Below are 23,601 nucleotides of genomic sequence, written 5' to 3' on the forward strand. Positions count from 1 at the left end.
TTAACAACAAATTATAACAAACGGCCAGAGTAGCATAGGCCTATATGAGACAGAGTATTTCGAGCATCTGTATTTCAGAGAGCACACATTTTTATCCGTTAAAAAGTTGATGGTGGAATGAAAAGAGTCCAACCCGAGAAACATCCCTGAGTTAGCAACAGAATGAAAAACGGGTCAGGATGCAAAAACTAAGGTCGCTTATTTAACTAACACTTTGAAGCCGTAGAATGGGTTCTTCTTCAGTTGATCAGTGATCTATGATGAACTTGCCTATAATGATGAACGAGGAAGCCCGGGCCATCTTGTTTAGTTGAACGGAAAAAAACACTGACAAGAAAGAGAACAAATTTGTGCCACATCGTTGAATCCGCAAGTAAACCAATCGTAACCGCGTCTCTTAGAAACATAGACAATCATGGATACTGCAACACAAGCGTGTGGAAGGGGTAATATGCTAGATAATTTAAAAATCCGAAATTAAATTCGTTGTGTATACGTGCTGTGTCAAACGGCAAAAGCTGTTGGCGCTGGATTTCCTGTTCCTTTCGGTAATTTAATTCAGTACTTGAAAGTACGTTTTACAAAAGAGCTTGAAAGCGATAAGGGTGCAATAAATAATTAATGTCGGACAGTAAATCCTATTAGAATAATTCAATCAATCCGATCAAGAAAATTGTTACAGGTCAGATACCTAAAGTGAGGCGCGAAGCTTTAAAAATATTTTCAAAAGCAAACATATGAGATGCCCTATAGGTTGATTTAACCTGTCCCGGGCGTCAACCTTCAGACAACAGAATTACGCCCCGAACTGAATCTCCAATCTAAGGTTGAATTATGTACCCTTCTTGTTTACACATAAAAAAAAACTAATGGGCCTATTCTAGCTAATTGTCGTGACCTTCTTTAATTTGATACCAAATTTTTATATTGTATCTTAGTAATACACTAAATTAAATGTAGAGCAGCATATGTTTGTTCATTATTTTGTCAGCATCATCTCTTACCTACATTCTATCATGACTATCGTAATAATGATATTGCGGAAATGAAAGATTCGATCAATTTTCATTTTTCTTTATGTTTATATACAGTACCTTAGATCGTTTGCATGATTATATCCTTGTTTTTTTTTTTACAATTGTCTAGTCTCTTAGTTGTATACATGTACATAAATGATTCTTGCTTTTGAGACAGTGTACCTTCTACTATAAATATGTACATAAGTGGCGATTGATAGACAGATGCGCAGTAGACAGAACGACATGAGCTTATTTGGAACGATGTACGAAAATGACATAACTAACGCTGATCACGCACGGCGTGTCACTGCGTATTTGAGCAGGCTGTCTCCACAAAATCAGTTTCTGTTGTGATCCTGAACGTCAATAACACATAAAAAGTACAAAAGGTCTCAGACAAAAGTTCATCTACAACCCACGTCGTACTTCAGAACAGCGCAAATATATCAGCTAGGTATAATTTATACGCTGATACTTGGCGAATTGTAACCGGTTAGTTTGCGCAGATTTGCCCCGATTTTAAGGCGCCAAGCAGGTCTGTGTCTCGATGAATACGTGCTTAATCCTTTACTAAATCTACATACACAGTTTTTATCTATAGGTTCTATTGCAAATCATAAAGCAATTCAATCACTAAAAAATGAAAGAAAACTACGGGTAATAATGACGCCGATTCATTACAAGCGTCGCAATGTGAGTCTCCATTTGAGCTTCGCTCCTTTTAGACCGTCGACGTAAACCGGCTATCAGACTAATGAGGGCCGATGAAAAAGTCCGGAAGAGGCATCGCTGTGAACCGTAAGCATTGACATGCGGGCATCCGCATGCTGATATCTCTTATGCGGTACTGATGCGACCAGCTCAAAACGACGGCTATCAATTAACCTGTAACGATATTGTTCAATCAGAGAATCGACAAACAACGTACGATGTGGCTGGGAAACTAGAACAGTTCCGGCCTCCTGGGGCTTTTTTTACTAGTTTTTTTCCTGCATTTAGTATCATTATTATTTGCGTTCTCTACCAATTGCCGAAGCTACCTAATGCCAGCTAACGCGCTTTTTAATGCAAATCAGAATAGCTAAAGGACAAATATCTGCTTAGGCAACACAGAACTCAACGAAGTTTAACGTGTTGTAACTATAGCCACCGTTGAAGGGGCTCGTTTTCCGGTCTAATATAGCAATGAGGAGGAAATGATCTTGGTTCGACACAGAGACAACGGATGTACAAGGACGACAGGAGCCCATATTTTTAGTAAGTAACCCCACTATAATTATTTCTCTGGGCAGGATGCAGACGTATAATGCACTATGCACCCAATCTCATACCTAAATAAAACTTGGCTACCAACAAACTGCTAAATATACTCTAAAGTACAAATCCGTTATTTTGGGCTCGAGCTCGTATGCGGTATCCGAATGTGTTCGTAAAGCAGTTAGTATCATGCCTCTAGTGTCACTCACGTGTAGCCTCACTTAGTCCTCACCTGGCGTAGGTTCTCTTAAGCTGAAATTGCACCTCCCCATTGCAATAGCACAGAACCAGTGAAACGAAGATGCCTTGAGAGCTGATACAACACCAGGCGATGTACGATGTCAACAGGGCGTTCGCACACGCGGCTCCGGAGGCAAACATCGATACCACGTAATGAACACCGAACAAGGGTGTAAGCAATAGAACGGCACGGAACACTCGCCTGTAGGTGACCCGTTATATACACAACAGTAGCTGCTTCGTAAGGGTTTTTCGGTAAATGTTTAATATGAGTGAAAAATTATAGTATCAATATTGTACCGAGTACTTCAATTAAGCTTTCCAAAGAATATATGGTGTGACAGCTATTGTTGATTCGCTCGCCATTTTATCGAAAGCTCCCATATATAATGCTGTCGGGACCTCTAACGCGGAACAGTCCAGTCACTAAGTGACTTTTTGCTGGCTATATCTTGCTCACCGTCTAAGTCGACCCTAGATATCGGACCGGTCCATGTCAAACGTCCCGAAGCTACGCTTTTGAAACATTTAAGGCTTTCCATATGCACGCTATTCACACGAGGCTCGTGAACGTAAATGCGTGCCACTGAAAAAATTATCGAATTATCGAGCGACAATAGCGCATTGCAAAGATCGTGGAGCGAACTTCCAATGGGAAAGCTTCCAAGCTAATGAAATTTGACATGATACAATGCCTTACTTGAGATTATTTTCTGTCGCCTCGTCGCCAGAACTGTCCGGTCCTCGAAGCTTGGCCACCAGAATGACCATTACACGTACCATGAGAACTACGTTCAACTAAGGTAAAAATGAATTATAAAAATCTATTATCAGTTTCCGATGTAGATTGTACGACTAAAAGTTGAGTGTTCGCAATTTTATCCGCAAGAGAAACCTTAATCCATGTACTCGATATCTGAAGGCGCCCTTGAAAGAACAACCTTGATAAATTATAGCATATTGAATAAGCCATCAATACACTCAAATCTGTTTAACTTACCAGTAAGCACAAAGTAGCTGGAATTGTCACAATATAATCGTATAGAGTTATCGAACGCCAGCAGCTGAAACAATCGTCACAAAGCGAAGTAGTAATACTTTGAAAGGTTTTACAAAACAGTGAAGCTCGATACGCTTGTTTAATCCTAGGTATTTGCACCAAATCGTTGCCACTCTTCGGATTCAACAAAGAAATTCAGGTACCTAATTAGATAGGATCAAAAACGTACACCAAACACTACTTAACCTGACCGTGTTCCGCGAGAAAGAGGGATGGAAGATTCACTCACGTAGCTGTTTCAGGCTCGAAAGTAGCCTATTTGTAAAAAATAGCAGACATTATAAAATAACAAAAAAATCCATGACAGAACTGTGGTGCCTATTGAGATTAATATCAAAGGTAATAGTAATAATAATAAATATGTTTCGTAGAATCGCGCATACTCTCCATTGGTGAAACATGCCGACAGAACAGCATAAATTATAACGCAAACAGCTGGAATTCCTGCAATTGTCAGAACAATCAAAATTTAGCTAAACTTCCAGGAGTAAGTTCAGAAATAAAGTGTTACACTTGAATTTATTTGAAACAAGCTATCTACACGTGTGAAAAGCGCGTTATATATATATATATATATATATATATATATATCGATGAATCGATACTTTGATCAGCGTTTTTCATCGACAAATTTCTATTGAAAGTCGTATTAGAGTTAGGGAATGATGAAGACACACAATTACGTTGAAGGTAAAACTGACCCCATCCAAAGGCGTAGTACGATGTTAACGATCGATAATCGATGAAGGCCTGTGACACTAGCGTATGCAGGTAGATCCCCTCGCAAAGCATCCACGCGAACTGCGATGCCCAGAAATATTTTTGCAGAACCTGAAGCGCTTTGCACCACCACTGCACACCACGATGAAAGCGAAGAATCCATCTGTTAAAACTACCGTATGACTTTCGGGCTCCATGATAAACTGCATATGGTACGCGATAGTAAAATGGCTCTGAGGTGAATCGTCGTACGGATCCGGTGGCCGACCGGTTATTCAAAGTTGATATTTAAATCGGGCCTCTGATTTTTGAAGTTTTTTCGAATCGTCTTGTCCTCGATCAGGCCGAAAAATCCCATTTACCACAACGAAAGAAGTGATAACTTTACAATCTAGCAACATATTTTACGGCCTGTTAATCAAAAGTATGCGAAAAGAATGAGAAGATCGTTCTCACGCACGTGAAGGGTTATCACTGCTCATAACAATGTAATTATATAATATGGGCTTGATATCTTGAATTCATCTACCGACCGTATTTTGGACTATTCGACTTAAGACAGCCGTGCTGACTGAAGCCTGTCGGCTAACGCTAGGTAAGGTGAGGACGCTGTGCTCAATTAACTGGAACAACGACGATAGCATCACTGATAAAACAAGTTGTTTATGCATCGAGATTCGTTGACAACGCAATGCCCTGAAAGAAATACGAGAGAAAAGAACTAAGAACGAGCGCAACCCCAGTATCATATAGAAGTCGTATTTAGCTTACAAAAATAGTTTGTGCTATGAGAATTATATATGCATACGAAAATATTTAATTAATCATTTTCAGCGCTTCTTCTGGTCCGTATTATGACTAGAATGTAAAACTGGAACTCCGGTCTGGAGCAAAAAAAACCTGTTTGAAAGCTATGTCAAAAAAACGGAGAACAAGGAAAACGCAATATGCGTACGAGGTGTTACAATTAACAAAAACTGAGTAAAAAAATGTTCATTGATTTTCTTTTATATCCAATGACGACGCAGTAAACATTGCGTCTTCACGGTCCTTAAAGGCCAAGACTAATCGAACCTAAGTGGGGTGATCGACTTATTTAAGCTCAATGTATATTAAAGAACATTTTTCTGCTTTCAAGTTAGCCATGAAGATCTTATTAACAAAGTGTCAGTTTCTGAAATTATAAGTGCATTAGCAGTCAGGATGATATTCAGAATTGTTAATTAAATCGTTCCTATTTACCTAAAGGAGCTAAAGATGGTCACCGCAGGTAGACAGAACAGTACGCTGAAGGTGTATAACGTAATAGCGAAGTAGTATACCGAAGCGATTTCCTCCTGAAAATTTAATGAGCTCTATAGCTGTTAGTCTAATCGTACCTGGATCGTCGACCAGTTGTTGATGTCAAATACGAACGAACAGAAGTACATAATTTGAAATGTCGCTTTTCCTTAGTTTTACTTGAAGTGTATTATCGTTATATTGCCCAGTTAACAGCGAGCTTAACTACAATTGGCGCCCACTTAACAGCTATCAGGATTTCAAGCCTGTGGGGCAAAAAGGGTACGTCTCATGGAATTAGCATAGACACGATTGCAACATACCTCCCGCTCTTTGAGAGTACAGCCGGAATAGTCTGTGTATTCATCGGTCTTATTAGGTTTGCGTCTCCATGTGCCGTCGAGTAAGCAAAGCCTTTGTGAAGTATGTACACACTGTAAGAAAACGTCAGCAACACTTAGGCTTGCAAAGGTCGCAGAAGGTTTGATACAGTTGATACTTCCCAAAAAATTAGATAAAGGCTTACCTTAGGTGGTTTCTCGTAGAGAAATTTAGGGCACTCGTTGTCCACAATCGATCCAGGGGTGGCATCGTCGAAGCATGTGAGAGCATCCCAGGTTGCCCTACAGTGGCCAGTGTCGGGAGGGTATGTGTAATGGTGTATACGTTGGCAGCACTCTGAAGCGGTATCATGACATATACAATGAAGGGTATTTTAGTTGAGCCATTTAGATATGTGTAAAATGACGGCCAATATGTGTCATGTTTTACCCTTTTACGAAACAAAGCCGGCTATGTTTCTAATCTGTTTTAAATTAAACAATAGATGCATGAAATAACGAGACAGAGATGAACAGAAATTAACGTTCTGTTATGCTATGAATATGCAAAATCAATTCATTTTTTTATAATTTCCCTAAACGAGAACTTACCTGTACCTGTGTCTTATTGTTTTGGATTGTCTATGGCCTTTGAAATGTTCTATAGTTTTTTGACTTTATTAAAGATTCAATAATAACATATTTAGCACAAGTACTATATGATCTGTGTTTGTTTTGCTCTATATAACTCTGAAAATAGCTCAAATTTTAAAGAATTTAATCCAACGAACCACGCAAGGTTCAACTTAAAACTGGTCTCAACTAAAGTTCAGTAGGATGCAACAATGTTCTACTCAACTTTTGTACGCTGCTATCACTGAATGAAGCTCTTTTTAATGAGAACTTCGGGAAATTTAACGGCGGACCCTTAAATGACTTTAATTAGTTACACATCATCTGTGTTAGCAGTTAGCAGCCTGCGTGATCGAAAAGTTTTCAACGACGCTATGTTAAGAGACATATATTAATAAGTGATGCCACGCTCTTCTGCTCTCATTGGGATATACCGAAGGCTCTCGACAACGAAAATTGCATAGATCCTTGCTATCGATCATTACTTAGAAAATACATTGGCGCAGCGCAATCTCGGGCCCTGGTTGTTTCATTTACAAAGGGAACAAACACATTTAGCCCCGAAACGCTACTCGTACATAACAGCCGAGAGCCGTTTTCAAAGCACTTGGGGAGATGCGGATGCACCTGCTAGAAGCCTTATCTAAATCTAACAACGATTTTTCACATAGTTAGACGACGAGAATTATGATAGATTTAGGACAAACCCTGTTTGCCTTAGGCTCTATAGACAACCACTCACCAACTGCAGCCTTTACACAAGTAAGCCATCGAAACTCTGCCCCGGGGACTCCCTCCAGCGCTTTTGCGAGTCCGCCTTTGCGATGTACAGTATCAGGTAGATGGCAGTCGCCTTCGCTAAAAGAACGTGCATTGCCGTTGAAACATATGAAAGGTAACGCAAGGCAGGGTTTTCTGTTTAGGTAATTTGCTCCTGTGTAATAAAAGCATTCCGCTGCCGTGTGAAGGTGAAACTGCTCAGGATCCCTGTAGAAGTAATGGTTTCGTACGGAACACTCCCTTCGTCCAAGGATTGGGGCCATATCGTCAACATCCCAATCTTCTAAAGACGGACTATTTGAAGCGTTCAATTTCCATGGGGGCTGGAATGGGCAGGTACGCTGGCTAGCAATTGCCTGATGACCACCATTAAAGTCAAACACGGACTTCATTTAGATATCAAATGAAAAATCAATTCGCAGAGATATACGAGCTAATATAAGATTACATGAATTTATTAGGTCAAACACATATTTCTATTACGTGCAAACGTTCAATCTCTATAAAGTTTTCGAATCTGCCTATACGACAGTGATTCTCAGATGTAATGCAATGATTTCTATTCTGTAAAAAAAAATAGCCAAAGAAAGCTTTTCTGTCAAAATATAAACGCTATGCAGACGCTGAAGGACACTATCCATAAGTATGTACATCTTGTTTGTTCTACCATCGTAACTTAGTATGGGTCAGTATGGGCCTGAAACATATGTAGGGAAATAGAATGTCAGAAAATGTAACTTCATTTTTTTTTAGATTATACTAAATGAATTGAATATGCTATACCTAAAATACATCATAATAATAATAATAGTCCATTTGAGATCTTTTTTCGGTACATTACTTCTACATAGAATTTGTCAAACCAGAAGAATTTATGTACGCCTCCGTTTTGAAAGCACGTAAGAAGAAGAAGTCTAGTACACGTACGGAACGTACGGATGTTTGCTGTACTCTATATGATGGGTAGAAACAATCATATCTGTGAAGACCTACAGGAAACTTATCTTAAACGCTTCACGGCACCGCGGGTCATTTAAAAAAAACAACTAATAAAAACGAAAGATAGAGATAAAGCAAATCTACTAATATAATTACTCGTAATTAGCTTCATGAACAGGAATAATAACATACATGAAATTTTTTCTTTTCTCACCTTTAGTGAGCCAGCGACAAACACGCACAACAGGACATGGCTAGGCGTCATTTTCGAATTGACTTTTCATTCCTGTCTCTGGACCGACGTTCGATCACTGTCGAGGAATGAGCCTAAAATATTTATCAAAACATTACATATTCAGTATAGACACATGTAGTATTCGTCATTTCTATTCTATTCGACACGCTATTACGCATTGTATGACATGAAAATAGCGACATCCTCAAATCAATAATAACAGCGTATGACTCGAACAGTGTACTAATGATCAACAGATACAGTTCTGACCATGATTATTTGTACCGTTTTTGTGGCCGCTTTGACCTACTATGGCAACAAGAACAGCGAGTCCATTAGGGTTTCCCTTACGACCTTAATTTCACATACACTTTCATAGCCTTGGTTAATCTTGTTCTAGCCCAAAGTCAAGTTTGCGCGTGACTTCATCCAGCAGATGGCCATAAGCATGCACACAACCTAGTTATATAGGTGCCCATTATCTCTGTACGTAGCTATTGCTCCAGCTAGCCGTCCAAGCAACCTAATGAATAGCTTTGCAAGAACCCCCATCATGTCCTACCTAACCTTACATAGACGCTATCAATTTCTGAACGATGCACGTTTTGTAGCCTGAAAGGAGTAAGCGACTCGATGCATTGTCTGTTTCTCAGAAGCTCTGACGCATTTATGGCGCACTTCCGGGTGATGCCTGCTCCTTCCAACAGGGTTTGCGTGACAATTAAACGTTAAATCAGTACGGAAACTATGTTTGCTTAATTTAGTACTAATAAAGACGCTGTTCTCCATTTGGTTTCGCGCGATGGCTTTTGTCTGGCCGATAGCCAATGGCACCAGCGGTGATCTAGCTACAGTATAAAAGTAATCACTATAAAATCGAGTGATCCGTTTATAATCGATTATTTCCACCTGGGACGTAGCGCTACAATTTGACAGTGGTCACTTAGCAATCGGTCAAAATTATTAGACCGCCGTTCTTCATGCACCCTGGGTTAAAGCTAGACCGTCTGTAAAAACAGTGCGTAAATAGTTACGCTTTCCTCCGCAATATCTATGGCTATAGCAGCGCTACACAGATACGAATCCAATAGTACATATAGGACACGCCAGCATCAGCGAAACTTGACGATGGCTTTTATTGTTGTCGACGGTTATTCTCCCTCCGAGTTTGGCGTCGCTAGTGGTCGGACGAAGTATTGAGGAATCGCGGAACAAAAGTCAATAATGAAGACATTCCTATATTAATTTTAAAGTCACACAAGCAAAACGCTTAGCAGTTCGTTTCGACGGGTAAGCTCTCCATTGACACCTCAAACCTTCATATCTATGAATGTGAACTGTAGAATTAGAGCAGCCGCCTTTGTTTCACTAAGTTATAATACTAACAATAGAGTCAGTTCACGTGACCTAAACCCCTTTACCCAGTCGACGTGACAGTGAAGTTCCAGCCTATTCATGACAAAAATTAGGGTAGATTCACTCTTTCTGTATGAACTTATTCCTTTGATGACATTTCCTCAAATGCTATTGACTATATGCTTACAACTAGAAAGCACATTGAGTAAATGTTATATCTAAGAACTTTGAAAAAAGGATCTGCCCCTTCAGTGTATTCACATAACGCACGTTCGGGCATTGTAAACTATTTGATCACTTATCTTTTAGAGGATAATGATAGATAACGATTCTTTTAAATTAACTTGCTCGTCAAATGTATTTACTAACAGTATTGTGGCAGATATAAACATAGCTTAATTCATCTTTTTAGCGTGATTTGAATTTTTGTTAGCAGCCTCCGTTGCTTTTTGTGTGTGTGCTGAAGTGTGGCTGAAGCGGTTAATTGAGCTAGATACTGATACTTATTATTTGGCCTAACTTACCTAATTTAATTTGTAAGGTTTCATCTAAGCCGCCAATCGAGTACAAAAATTGTGTTCGAACCACCGTGCGTAGGTTCTTCAAATAGGATCAATTAAGCAGCTACGCAAGTAACCTCACAATAGAAATTTGTAGCTGCATTTAATTTAGATAATTAGTTTATATATATAGTAACTTACTTTGAGACGCTATATTAAAGAAGTTCTTCATTGATAGGATGAGTATCTGGCTATCACGATGTGCATCTAGCAACTATCGGATCCTCTACATCTGATGCCACGTGTTTCCCTCAGGAACCTCTTACTCCCAACGCTCTGTCCTCTCCCGAATTAATCGGAATGCTAAAGATATTCATAAATGATGAATGGTCCGCGGTTCCTTTTTATAGCTAATTTTTTTCCCAATGGTTTGCCAATAAATGCAGAGTAGTATCTTGTAGGAGACGTAGTCGCGGAAGAAATTCATATAAGCGTATCCTTCATATTTTACTACAACACAAGGCTGTCTATACGCAGATTTCTCATTGCAGTCTCTGTGTTTCGTCTCCTTTTCTAAACCTACATAAACAGACAGTTTTTAACGTATTACAGATAATGCTTGCCTTGCAAGCAAGAGACACGACGTCTAAACCACGTAGGATTATCGCTTCTCTTATTTCATCCTTACACCTGCAACGAAAATGATTTTTCTTTGACTTGCTAGCTTCTATAGATATTAACATTTTGCAGTGCGAACGTCACGGATAAACCATACGTGTCTTGTGTGAAAAAGCATCCATGCTATAAACGGTATGACGGCTGGAAGTCTCCTCAGAAATTGGTGCATTTTATAATAAAAATTGTGTACGACAACGCAAAAGCATGCATAGGCGAACCATGTCAACAAATCAATGATGGCAAGAAACCCTGAACCAGTTATGAACCATTATGTGAACAAATACAGAACGACTATAAGCGTACTTTCCTTTCTGACTGTAAGGTAAGCCTAACTCTTCTAATTAGTTATAGACCTGATTCTTCCGATTAACTGTGGACCTACTTTTTTAAAATAAGCTATACAAAGTTGGGAACCTTCCATAGAATGGACAGATTATGCCATAAAATCTTCCTCCATTTGTGGGGTTACGTCTAAAGGTTGACGGTTCTACAAGTTTCTGTGGACCACATGTCAACAAAAATTCTGCTATCTTACACAGCCAGCTGTTCGTGAGGGTTCAATCTGCTGAAAGCTACTCCATGCAGTGGCAGTCGTAAATCGGCTTGTTTGACCTCCAGTCACTTCGCTTCTAATGGATATAAACAGCCAAAGAGTTACCACCCATACGAAGAGGATCCTGTCAGCGGCGTATTGCGGTGCACTTGTGGCGTAACGCGTTCACACAAGTTCCCGATCCGTGCAGACTCCATCAACTCTGATTGTCGACGATATTCTATCGTACTGATATAGATGATATTGGTGATAGTTCGACATTGCGTCTTTTCAGACATAGCCAGCTAATGTCGTTTGGTCAGCATATGATGTGTTTTATTATAGAAGATTAGGCATCATTATAGTTGTTCACGAAGATATTTTTATTGCCCGTCTTTTTTCGTCCGCATTTAATTGATGCTAGGTATTCAATATTTTCAAGAGACAGCCAATTATTAGAGCATAAAGCAAAACCGCAACACGCGGTATCTCAAACTTCCAAGCTAAGCGTAAAGTCATCGATTCGTACAAATGAAACTATGTCTCCATATCATATATGGTAGTCCTTTTATATTCGGTATGAAGTATCTCATTTTTACAATGCAAGCCAGACACCCATCGGGTAGGGCCAATATGACGAGGGTCAAGAAGAAGCCGTACCTATGGCAGAAAAATAGATATGATGAGAACAGGTACACAAAGTTTATCAATAATGAAGAATATATCCACAATAAAAACCCAATCTGTGATCTGTGACAGATATGTTCGTAAGAAATTGTTTATTCAATAGCTGGCTTTTGTTAATATTGTTCGTCGATGGTCGCAAGAGCCATTCGCGAAATTCATCTACAGGAACCAGACGCCTGGCTGGCTGGCTACCGCTTGTAGCAACCGATTTGTAAACATTTTTCCTTCAAAAATTATCAATGTACGTACGAGGAGATTCTATTACAATATAAACGTTGCAGAAAGGTCAATTATTAGTGACGATGTGTACGCAATTTTCACAGAAAGGAACAACGCCTATCGAAATGGTGTTGGTGTCGCAAAATGGATCCCGCGCACTTTTACGTACCACACAGATAAATTCGTAACTCGACCGCTCACTGGCTCGCTCTCGTATCAAGATAAACACGAATACGGCTATCTTTTGAACGCTTTCCCATCATGGCCGGTTCCTTGCGCTGATGAAACTTTGATGTCATCAGCTTATCGGCCCCTGGTTGACTTTTAGCTGACCGTGGCTGCCGCCAAGCGCTAATTTAGCGAGGCACGAGGAGAAAGACATTTTGACGCTCCGTAGAACAATTTTACAGATTAATTGAATCCACGCAAAAATGTGACACTTGCTATAACTGGCTGTTGTCTCTTTTACAAGGACACTCATAATCCTTCACAATAACAGCTTGAATGCAAGTGCTCTAAACAAATCCTCTTCAGTTACAAACTTTATTACTAAAATACAGCATAAATGAAAGGGGCTCCCGTGGCTTCGCTCACGGCAGCTATTTGCTTCGTTCGGGTTTTTGCGGCTCTTTCGCATACATGCAGCTCTATCTTTGAAATGGCGGAACAGGTATTTTTCTCAAGTTTCCTTATCCATTATATCCTTCGAATGACTGTCCTAGCACGCCTTACTTTTTAGGTACACCCATGAAAAGAAGGAAGGGTTATGCCACCCCGGGAGCAGTCGCTCACCGAAGCAATAATTGAATGAAGTAATTACACCGTTAGTTATTTGAGGGTGTGGATCGTGCCGCTGAAAAATACGTATCTCGCAAACCTTCTTCGAAAACTCTGCGTACGGTAGCGAAAGGAGTTCGTAGCACTGTTTAAGACAAAATCTAGTGCTTCCGGTCCACATTGCTGATATTATACTTAAGTGAGATCCTAAATGTATAAATCTAACTGCAACGTTTACTAATATTTAATACTGCATTGTGTCGATCCTACGCTGACTACATTCTGTAGTTGTTCGAGAAACCCAACTGATTCGTGAATTCGTGGCACGCATTTGTCAAAGAACGTCGATATTATGAATAACCCCAAGGGTAATGATTTTACGTGAAAGCGAAGCGTTTTTTGTACTGCTTCTACGGCTCGAACGGACGCTGTTGCTACGAGATAATTAGAGACGATTTATTGCAATGCTACTCGTTCGATGGCAACACTTGAATTCACTGTGAACTATAAATATACACGGGCCGTCTACTTGACGCTTGACGCAGCTGCGAAGTGACGAAGCTCACCTTCGACAATGGGCAAATACGTTTCTCTACGCAGAGAGTCGCACGTTGGAAAACAATGCAGTGGCTACTTCGCTTGATCTATTATATGAATACATACATCTACATAGAGGAGTCATGTTGTTTTGGCCGATCGGCAAACGCAGTACGAATGACAGGACACAACCATCGCTCAAATGATTTAGCCTGTTAATATGAAAAATTTAAGCATCGCAAATATGGACAACGATAGCATAACAGAACTTGAAAAATCCCCCAAAATTTTTCGATGTTGGTATTCGTTAGACGTACCTTAGAAAGTACGGGTGTGGCATGCGCTTCTCGCTGGCTTAAATTTACAACAAAGTACACTGGGTGGTGTACTTTGTTTAATAGGAGCCAAAAGATCTACAATAGTGTATTGCAGCTGAATCAATATACCTGTAACGATCTTTCTAAATAATTTTAGTTGTTAATTATATTTTATTATTAGCGCAAAAAATATTCATTCTATTTTTGATATCTAGAAATTTGTCCTATGCTAGAAACTATAGGTATCTTATATTGTGTGTTTTTTTTTTCTTATTTTTTCTTGAACGTTGGGTTATTGTAGTTGATTGACCATTTACGGTAATTGAAGTGTTTAAACAAAACGTCAATTTAAGTTGCGACTTTGAAAATGCGCTCTAGTATAACTGCCAAGATAATTTACCGCCTAATTGTCCCTTAATCAATAATGCTGGAAACGATTAGACTGACCAGCAGGGGAAATGCATTTAACATTGAATGGGCAACAACTTTATTTCGCAATACAAAATACCTCAATAGCATGCTGTTCGAGGTTCATTTCCTCCCCCGTTCCTGTTTCATCATAGTGAAATATTGCTATTAACCTGCACGCCGTGCATAAAAGCTAATTCGCGCGTATTTATTTTAGTAAGTGTGTTTATCGCCCTGGCGTAGTTTTTTAACACTTGCTGTAATCTGTTTGTAAGTAGGGAGTCTGTTTTTTCGGGCCAGTTTCTTTGGCCGACGAGAGAAATCGGTTGAGGCACAGTGGACTTCCAGCGCGCCCTTTAGTCTTAGCTTGTTTCCTCTTTATCGTCGAATGACTGACTACGATCAGAGAGACCTAGCTACTTTACCTTTTATAATTGTGTTTCGGTTTTTTTAGGTTTTTTGTCGCCAGATGATATCAATGACGACGTTAGTGACAACGAAACTGGTCAAATCTTGCGTCAATCTAAGCTTTATCTCTTTGTCACATAATGTTTGGCGCTCCAACAGGTCCCATGGAGAGAATTACTCCTAGCCATTATGGATGTCCGAAATGACGCGATACTGCAACCTCTACTAGTGCAAAAACTTCAAGCGATGTTCATCTCAATGGTAGTCCAGTTGCCCGTACGATAATTGTCAAGGGAAAATGTTACGGAACAATAGATGCGGCGGTTACGCAATCAGGCCTTGCATACGTTCGTCATATCGTACTGTGATACCGAAGTAGTTTGCCTTTTTGAATCGTTAACAAATTGTCGTAAGAATCATTTGTCTCCGCTTGGATTATAGAGCGCACTCGGCCCAAACATACAGCGTCCTATCCTCATAAACATTATCGTTCATAGAAACTTGACAATTTTCTTCGCGTACAAATTTTAACAGACAGTTGTTGACGAATGCTAGAAATTGTTCGTTGTGTGACAGCGTTTGCTCACTCTTGTTTGCAGCAGTATCCTGCAGTTTCTACACATGACCGGGCAGGCCATATGGCCAACCTGAACTTAAACCGAAAGTTTCATATTGACATACATTCGTGAAAACTGGCAATAACAAGAAGATCTTGAAGTAAAGCAGACGCACTATTGTTCTGATTTGTTGTCACGTTGACAGACACGTGACAGACATGACAGATAGTCATCAGCTGATCAATGCATGTTACCAGGTGTTCGGTTCTAGAGGAGGTGGCGCTTGTCAAGAAGACATGACAAGCCTATAACAAAATATATATGGTATCTATACACGTATATGTATGCGTACGACACGAATACATGTGAGCACATATTAATGCATTTGAATGGCCTTCGGATATGTCACGATACGTTAACAAGCTAATCATTTCATTAAACCGTCTGATTATGGGGCTGGTACCGGTAATCTGCCATCGACATATATGTATAACATAATATTACGGTACGAGTCTGATCAGGTGACGAGACTATTACTGCTGATAGAACATTCTTAAGTCTATGCAAGGTATGACGCGGCCTTGTTGTTTGTCAGGATCGCTTAGTAGGTCATAACGGATTAATTTGAAAATTATGGGCTTTTGGAAAAACTTGGCATAATCCGTGTGAGACACTCTACTGTCATTGTTTAAAAGAATATGCTATACACAAATGTTTTTGGCACTTCACATAGCTGCAATGACTAGCAGACCCTCCGAGCATCGAAAGTCATTTTAGTTGAGCATGACATTGTAAGTAAGAGGCACAAATATCGCACTATGTTATAGCTCAGTAGCGTGTATAGTTCTGCCTACCAAATAAAACGATTTAGCTAATTAGGAATCTTGTTATGCGTATGGCTCTGGTGGCCTACTTTTGTGTTCTGAAGGTTGCAGACCGTTTCACTGCTGCAAACTTTAATACCACCGGTGCCTTTAGTTTTTCAAAGCTCCTGTTCTTTACTGCACCTGAACAGTGTTGGCGAGTAACTATAACACGATATCGTGTTAGAGTCCAACTCGCAATATTTTTGACCCTTTTGGTTGTTTTAATTTCACCCGGGAGAAATCTAGGGTTATCTCGGCTAAACTCCCGGATCACAGAACTTTTTTGACTATTTTGTCAATACGCCTCTTTGCGTCTTTCGACCAGACCTAGGTTAGACGGTTACGAGTGAAGTAAGCTCCCGCAAATAGCGCGAATAATTCCGACAAACGTCGTTGGGCCTTTTTTTCTCCAACTCACTACAGATATACATATAAGTGTGAAAAATCTAAGCCTGTGCTGTCTAAAGGTATTATAAACACGATTCTGCTTGTAAACGGGTGACTTATCCAATCATAATATCATGGTCCCACCTCGGCTATCCATACCGATGATTAGCTGAGAGCTTGTCAAGCACACAAAAACTATGGGTAGCAAATAACCTTTACTTTTGTTTCTAACTAGTGCTTTCGGTTGTCCGGTGTTCATTTTTATCAACCGTTGCCGCAAAAAAGCCGAGAGTACAAATATCAACAAAGATATGTTGAAAAATATAGCCAATATTTCTATTAATTCCGCGATATATGTACAGCAAAATATATTGTCCTTTATGCAGTCTCAAACAGCTGCTTGAATAATCAATATTTCTCCATTCTCAATCCGTAACTACTATTAGGTATGCAATCTTAACTCAGATTGAAAAGCATGCTCACGTCTGATTCGGATCACTGCCGCTATATACGATTTGATTCAATTAAAAAAACCATTTATCAAAAGAAAAACAGACTTCGTCGTTGGCATAATCTGATTATTACTGATTTTTCAACAAAGACACGCGTGTAGGCACTTTCTCTACGAGCACAGACATCCAAGTTCATAATGTATATGCTATATGTCCGGCTATTACCGTTGCACCATACGTATCGCTCAAACTGATACACCTATATGGCGTCTTCTGGTGTGTCGAAAAGTGCGTGAAGCAAGAAAAACCGAGGCAAACACTCGGAGCAGCTCTAAGCACTCCTATTTTACTTTGTCACATATTTATAGGAGTCTAGTTTATGTTCGATATAATATCCTAGTAAAGTCTCTACAGCCGCTCTTGGGAATATCTTGGGAGAACATGTATGATGCTACCTCGAATCACTGGTTACTTACTACCTGTATGGCCAGTGCCGTACCATTGTGCTCCTTTTTATGTCAGTCATGTGAGGAGAGACAAATATTAAGTTAGACTCGATCGAGAACATCAGTCTATTTAAACGTTGCAAATGATAGCATTAATACCATTATTATTATTATAATCTATCTATATAGTCAATACTGTATCCAGTGTCTTAGAGTTTCCTGCCGTTGCATACGGTGTCCCTACGTCATTAGAGCCGAATGAAAATGCTGTAAACCATAAATGTAATTTTTTCTATGACAAAGTACTGGAAATCAAGTAAGGAAAAGCATTCGATACCTCTTATGTGATCCCTGCCTTGTAGCCTTTCGTAGCCCACAGTGACTTTTCCCGTCGACATGCGTTTTTATCTCGCTACCGCCTTCTCATTATTTTATAACTAAGCATATTTTACAAGGACTGCTTTCGAATAACGAGCTGTTTGTGTGGAAACTTGCGAATTGGCGTTCAGGAAATGCTAAAATAGAATCAGACATACTTAGTATCTCAGCTACGTTAAGCGTTTCTCTAGTATGAAGGAAATATGTAGGACATTTACCTAGATAGTTGCCTCTAGCTTGTTTGATAGGGGCATCGAGTTTGTACATTGTAACGGTTAAGCTTGTGAAATAATCCTTTTTTCTCGGGGGGTATATATGCCTTAGAAAAAATACAATGCTCCATAACAAATGGGGGTACATATGCTACCTTATAACAAATCAGGATGACATCTTGTTCTTTAAGATGCGTGTTAAGATTTGATTGATAGCTTTTATCGTTTCTCAATGCCCTGGTGAGTTTTGTCTGAGTTCGGTGCGCCGATTAAGTGCTTTCGCGTTAAAATTTTAATGGCAATAAGCACGCTACTATATATAATAAGCAAATCGTGCTTAATACATTGCGTCAAGTATTTTGTTTCATGGAGAATTCACTTTTAAAAATCTGAGTAAATAATAGCATTAAAGCAAATTCTACAAGTCGCAAAGTTCTTTTTTAACAAGTGTGCTGCATGTTTGAGGGCGGGAGCTCTACCTGTGATATTTTAACAATATATGCTAATTCACATCAAAGAACGGAAGGAGAACAAAATCGTATTTTTTTCTCAGTAAAAAAATACGTCTAAACAAAATGCGTGATAGTCGGCTCAGGCGCAGACATTTAAAATATATACAAATACAACATAAGATCCACTCACTAAGTTTGCTGATTCAAAATGGCGATCCAAATTGTCTCGCGCTATCAACGTAGACCAGATGTGATAGAATTTTTAACGGACCATCACCGTACACGATATCCCCAGAATATTCAATATCCCCTTTGTCTTTCTCAACCGCAAATTGATTGTGATGCAAAGTGATAGTGGAAGACATTTCTTTACGAAAATAGTTAGTCACGATTGACAAAAAACAACAACAAGCAGCACAGCAGGAATGATATTAACGTCTAGGTAGCGCGTCGACTTGTTGGCACAGTATAAAAATACAGTGCAACAGCGAATTAGGCGCGTCGCAGTAACTTGACATCATTGACGCAATGGCTGACACAGGTGTCAGTAGACTCAGAAGAAGGGGATTGGTATGTGCTAGTCCTATAGGCCAAGCCCTGTAGCCTCATAGAGTTCAAAGCCTACCCCGTAAACTAGGAAAAAGAGACTGCCCAGTCTGCTAAGGACATCTTAAACACGGAGGAGACACTCGCTTCAGGATAAATTGATTTAACCTCTGCATAAGTAATGTCGTTTCATTTGGTGTCTATACAAATCTAATGTGTTTTTGTTAGAGCCACATTAACGACGCCAAATATCTAACCGTTAAGTTGTGTCAATTAATTCGGTTTCCATGTCTGCCTCAGTTTTACTTAAACGAGACTGGTTGACTTGTACCGCATATCATGCAAGCAAAAGGGGATCTTATATGATGATACCTCAAGAGTTCTCTTGCATACGTTTAATAACGGCGATATCAGACAATAGTCGAGTCATAAATATCGTATCGTCTTAGCCATATTGCACGCAAAGCTCGTCTTTTGATTTTTAAGGCGGTCGTTAGGTGCTTTCTTATATACTCAGGCGCCATCATAGATCAATGAATATGGTGGTAGTAAGAAAACCCAGCGGATCATCCCTAAGAGACTTGTATATAAGACCTTTGGTAAGAGTTAGCTGAGCGCACTATGTCTTCACATCGCCACGTCTCCTATCGTAAACATGGAAGTAGTTCTTTCCCTTTACCATTTTTATGATGACATTAAGCGAAAGCCTTTAAGCAAAGTTGACTCATGTCGTTCTTAATCGTGCGACTCTCTATTACCGAAGTATTCTTATTATTATTATTTGCTTCTTATACGTTAGCTAGAACCACTCAAAACACAATGACTAGCACATAAAAAGCTGTTATTAGACGATAAAGTATCTCAATACGGGAGTGATTGTAATGAAAACCTTACAACGACACCACTACGAACCCATTCGATATATCTACTTTTCTAGCATAGGTGCCACGTTTACCAAATTGCTGACTTCTGAGATCATCATTCGAGCCTGCAGAATAATTTATCTTTTCTCTAGCCTGATAACACGCTTATTATTATTCAAAAGGTGATTGAGAAAAGCCCAAAGTTTCATTGTGATCATCAATCTCCAAATATATTTTTCTAGCTAATCTGCATTGATGGAGTATCGACTGCACGAACTCGTCTGCGCAGGAGCCCTGATGCGACGCACGCGAAACTGTGAGCTCTAAAAATTAAGAATATACCTTAAGCACTCGCAGACGCAATTAGATCTAGCGACAACATTAATGGCGCTCGCCTTTTTTGCACTTGCGATGTTTTTGGACATTTGGGACGTCTCGCACACAAGTGACACACATGATTCGTTACTGCGTAAATAAATGCAAAATGACGGAATCGATAATCGGCTAAACGCTTTACGGTTTTATTCTTTCTCAATGTGAGAAAGCGTCGCTGCGTTATGATGCCAGGACGGTCTATGAATTTATGAAGATGTCAGTTAAGAACCCGTTTAGGACAGCTGAGGCTTCCATTGTCAGAGCTAACGCTGAACAAAAGTACGCAAAACTATGACGCAATCAATGTTGTAGAGAAGCAGTCAATTTGACAGCTGTCTCTTACTTGAAATGTCTCGCAAATGTTCATCTTCTGTTAAGTAATTTAGTATAAGTTGACATAGCATTCTTTAATGAAAGCTATAGAAATACTGTTTTTATTAATATACACATATAAAGGTTTTTTAAGGCAAGCGCCTCATTATGCCTGATTGATATCAGGCAGCAAGGACCCTAGTAGGTGATACAGGATGTCGGAAAACCCTGGAACGAATATACAGCGAAATCCTTCAAAATCTCTGGTAAATTTAAGTGAAACTATGCCCTCGACTATTATGTAGGTCCTGGACCAAGTCCCAACGCGCTCAGTTTTGCATTTTGCGCGGTATGCATACAACGAAATGTCTACAGGTAATGCATTTGACTTTACTACCACCGGTAGTTAATTTCTTCCTGCTGTCATAAGAGTGATTCTAATACGATTTTAAATTATCTTGTCATCAGGACGGCAGGTTCATGTTTTGCAATGGAGTCATAACCATTGTAATACTAATGATATATTCAAATTGTTCCTTATCATGTCTATTAAGAAAATATCAGAATAAGATGTCGGCCTTTAGAAAAAAATGGCTACTACAAAAAAAACAAAATGCCTGTTTATAGCAAACAGTGAACGTTGGAAATACGCACCTAGATGGGTCTCAATCCAATTGGTTTCATTCAATTAGTTTCATATAGGTTTTTTTGGCAAAATCCGTTTACGCAATAACACTTCTTTTTCGCTTACCCACAATTAACCAAGCGGCAAGGTTGTTGCTGTTGCGTATTTTAATCCTTCTAGACTGGATTCTTCCTCTATTTCCAATGTCGCTCTCTACGCTGCTGCCGACAGTAAACGGTCGTCAATGTCGCGGACACCATCGGCAAAAGTAACAAGTATTTCTGCCACTTACAAACTACAAGACCACGGTAGCCAACAACATAGTCATAGTCGTAGCCAAGAACAAGATTATCCTTTTGGACTATGATCATTTAGCGAGATTATCTTAAGCGCTACAAGCCTAAGGTGTCTAAGTTGCCGCAGCTACCGTCGCCGTTGTCATTGCGACCCGCTACCCCAGGCTATTATTTTACTGCTTTGTTTACTTCCTTTAACATCTAACGTGCCCTACGAAAGGCCCCTGTACCCGCCCTACACGGCCCTTGGGTCTTCTTGCTCATTCAAATTCGGCAGCGACGTATGATTCAAATAGCTATAACTTGTGGCGGTCAGTGCGCACATACACCAAAAGACACATGCAGGCATATTGTTAATGTATTTTGCCTACTAGCATGCTTAGTAATGGTAGCGAGTCAGCTCTTATCCGTCTAATAACGAACACTTTTAAAACTGCATATACACTCACATGCACATATACATGCAGAGAGGAAACTTGTTGTCCTAGCTAAACCTGGTATACAAACTCCTCTAGGCTTTTCGTTAGATTTGACACCTCGAGGGCATATCACGTAGTTGCAACGTGCATTGTCTAGTTGTCGTACAGATGTTGATAGATAACGGAAGATCGAGGCGCTGATTAAAGCCAACGCAGAGTTTTGTTCTGCTTATTTTCGACTTGTTCAAAATCACTTTTCCATGATGTCAAGAAGCCTTTTGACGTTCGCCCTTTTGTGGAACAGCGTTAACAACATCCCGCTAGATTGATTCGTGGTACGATGCTGCGCATTGACGACAAGATCTTTCAGCTTTCCTATCACCGCTGCGTTGGGGGGGAAATCGTCAAGGCAATCAGAGCGACGAGAATGCTGACGAACGACAGATAGATGTACAGGAATAACAGGGACAGCTGAACGCACTTTCATTCCTCTTTTGATGGTTTAAAATATAAGGGACGCTCTGGATGGACATATATACAATTGTGTTAACATTCAAACTATAGAGCAGGCAAACGCGACACTGATTATCATCCCGAAAAGGGTTCAATGGGGTGACGCTTGCGGTTGGTGCAAGCAGTAGGCTGGCCTTTCCCTATTTTACTGTCGTGGCTGTCTCTTGCTATATTGTAATGGATGCGAACTCTACTACACGATCCAGATCGCAGTGATCCATGTAGGAGATGCTACTCAATGAAGCGCTTCGGTGAGTGACGCAATGTGCGATAACAAAAGTTGACATCTCAGCAAGCGAAAGGCTCTGCAACAGCAACACCGTTTTGAGATCACTATGGTGCGACTCAGCGTCGACTTTTCGCACCTCCTTTATTTCACCGTTTAATCTATATTATAAGCGACCATTAGGCAGGCCATATGCTGTCAATACACCTGTCGTATAGGTAATTTTTTTACCTTTTCTAAAAACATTTCACTGGCTATGGTGAAACTCTATGGCAGCGTGCGCCACATCTGTGTTGCCTTAGTAATTTAACTTCCAAAGACAACATTCTGTAGCTTCAGTTATCCGTATTGCTTATGTAGAGCGCGTGTTCTTTTCTTTGCGACTAGTTTTTCCTATCAAATTCAAGTTTGTCCTTGTCAAATTTAAACTTTCTTTAATGTCTCTTGGGCCCCAAAGCCAGTGGTCAGATTGGCTTCTATCAGTCGAAAGGCTGTTCTTCCGAGTAGTGACACATCTATGTCAAAAAGTATACCCTAAGCAGAGCGGTATAATGGGGCCTAGCTTCGCGCAGCACAGTCCGAGTTATTTACCACCACGTGCTTCAATACAGGCCGTGTAGGAACTTATTAGCAATTTCACCACTATCGTCCGCATCTCAATACCCTTACCCGTTGAGTTTCCTTCCATCGCTCCATGCCCTTTCTCTGGAGTCCGCCTCAGCAGCGGCTACGCAAGTCCGTTTTGTTTATTGCACAATCGTAAACGGATAGTA

The 23,601-nt window shown here is 39.9% G+C and overlaps 1 protein-coding gene across 13 annotated transcripts; it reads right to left on the bottom strand.

Annotated features, from left to right (window-relative positions):
• Nucleotides 1-1,046: 1,046 nt before the first annotated feature.
• LOC111243786 (calcitonin gene-related peptide type 1 receptor-like) lies at nt 1,047-23,459 on the bottom strand. Of its 13 annotated transcripts, none has more exons than XM_086981115.1 (16): nt 21,501-22,087; nt 17,949-18,126; nt 11,554-12,210; nt 10,542-11,030; nt 8,464-8,576; nt 7,273-7,666; nt 6,104-6,255; nt 5,901-6,011; nt 5,539-5,633; nt 4,830-4,992; nt 4,278-4,428; nt 3,960-4,020; nt 3,517-3,580; nt 3,217-3,314; nt 2,509-2,718; nt 1,047-1,904 (listed from the first exon to the last, which is right to left on the bottom strand). In XM_086981115.1, the coding sequence occupies exons 5-16, from the start codon at nt 8,512-8,514 to the stop codon at nt 1,766-1,768; spliced, it is 1,689 nt and encodes a 562-aa protein (XP_086837241.1). In that variant the 5' UTR covers nt 8,515-8,576; nt 10,542-11,030; nt 11,554-12,210; nt 17,949-18,126; nt 21,501-22,087; the 3' UTR covers nt 1,047-1,765. The 13 variants fall into 13 exon arrangements, with proteins under 13 accessions (XP_086837241.1, XP_086837242.1, XP_086837243.1 ...); XM_086981116.1 differs by lacking the exon at nt 21,501-22,087 and adding an exon at nt 21,404-21,425; XM_086981117.1 differs by lacking the exon at nt 17,949-18,126.
• Between the last annotated feature and the right edge of the window lie 142 nt (nt 23,460-23,601).

This window comes from Varroa destructor, unplaced genomic scaffold (assembly GCF_002443255.2).
Source record: "Varroa destructor unplaced genomic scaffold, Vdes_3.0 BEIS01000002.1, whole genome shotgun sequence".
NCBI lineage: Eukaryota > Metazoa > Arthropoda > Arachnida > Mesostigmata > Varroidae > Varroa > Varroa destructor.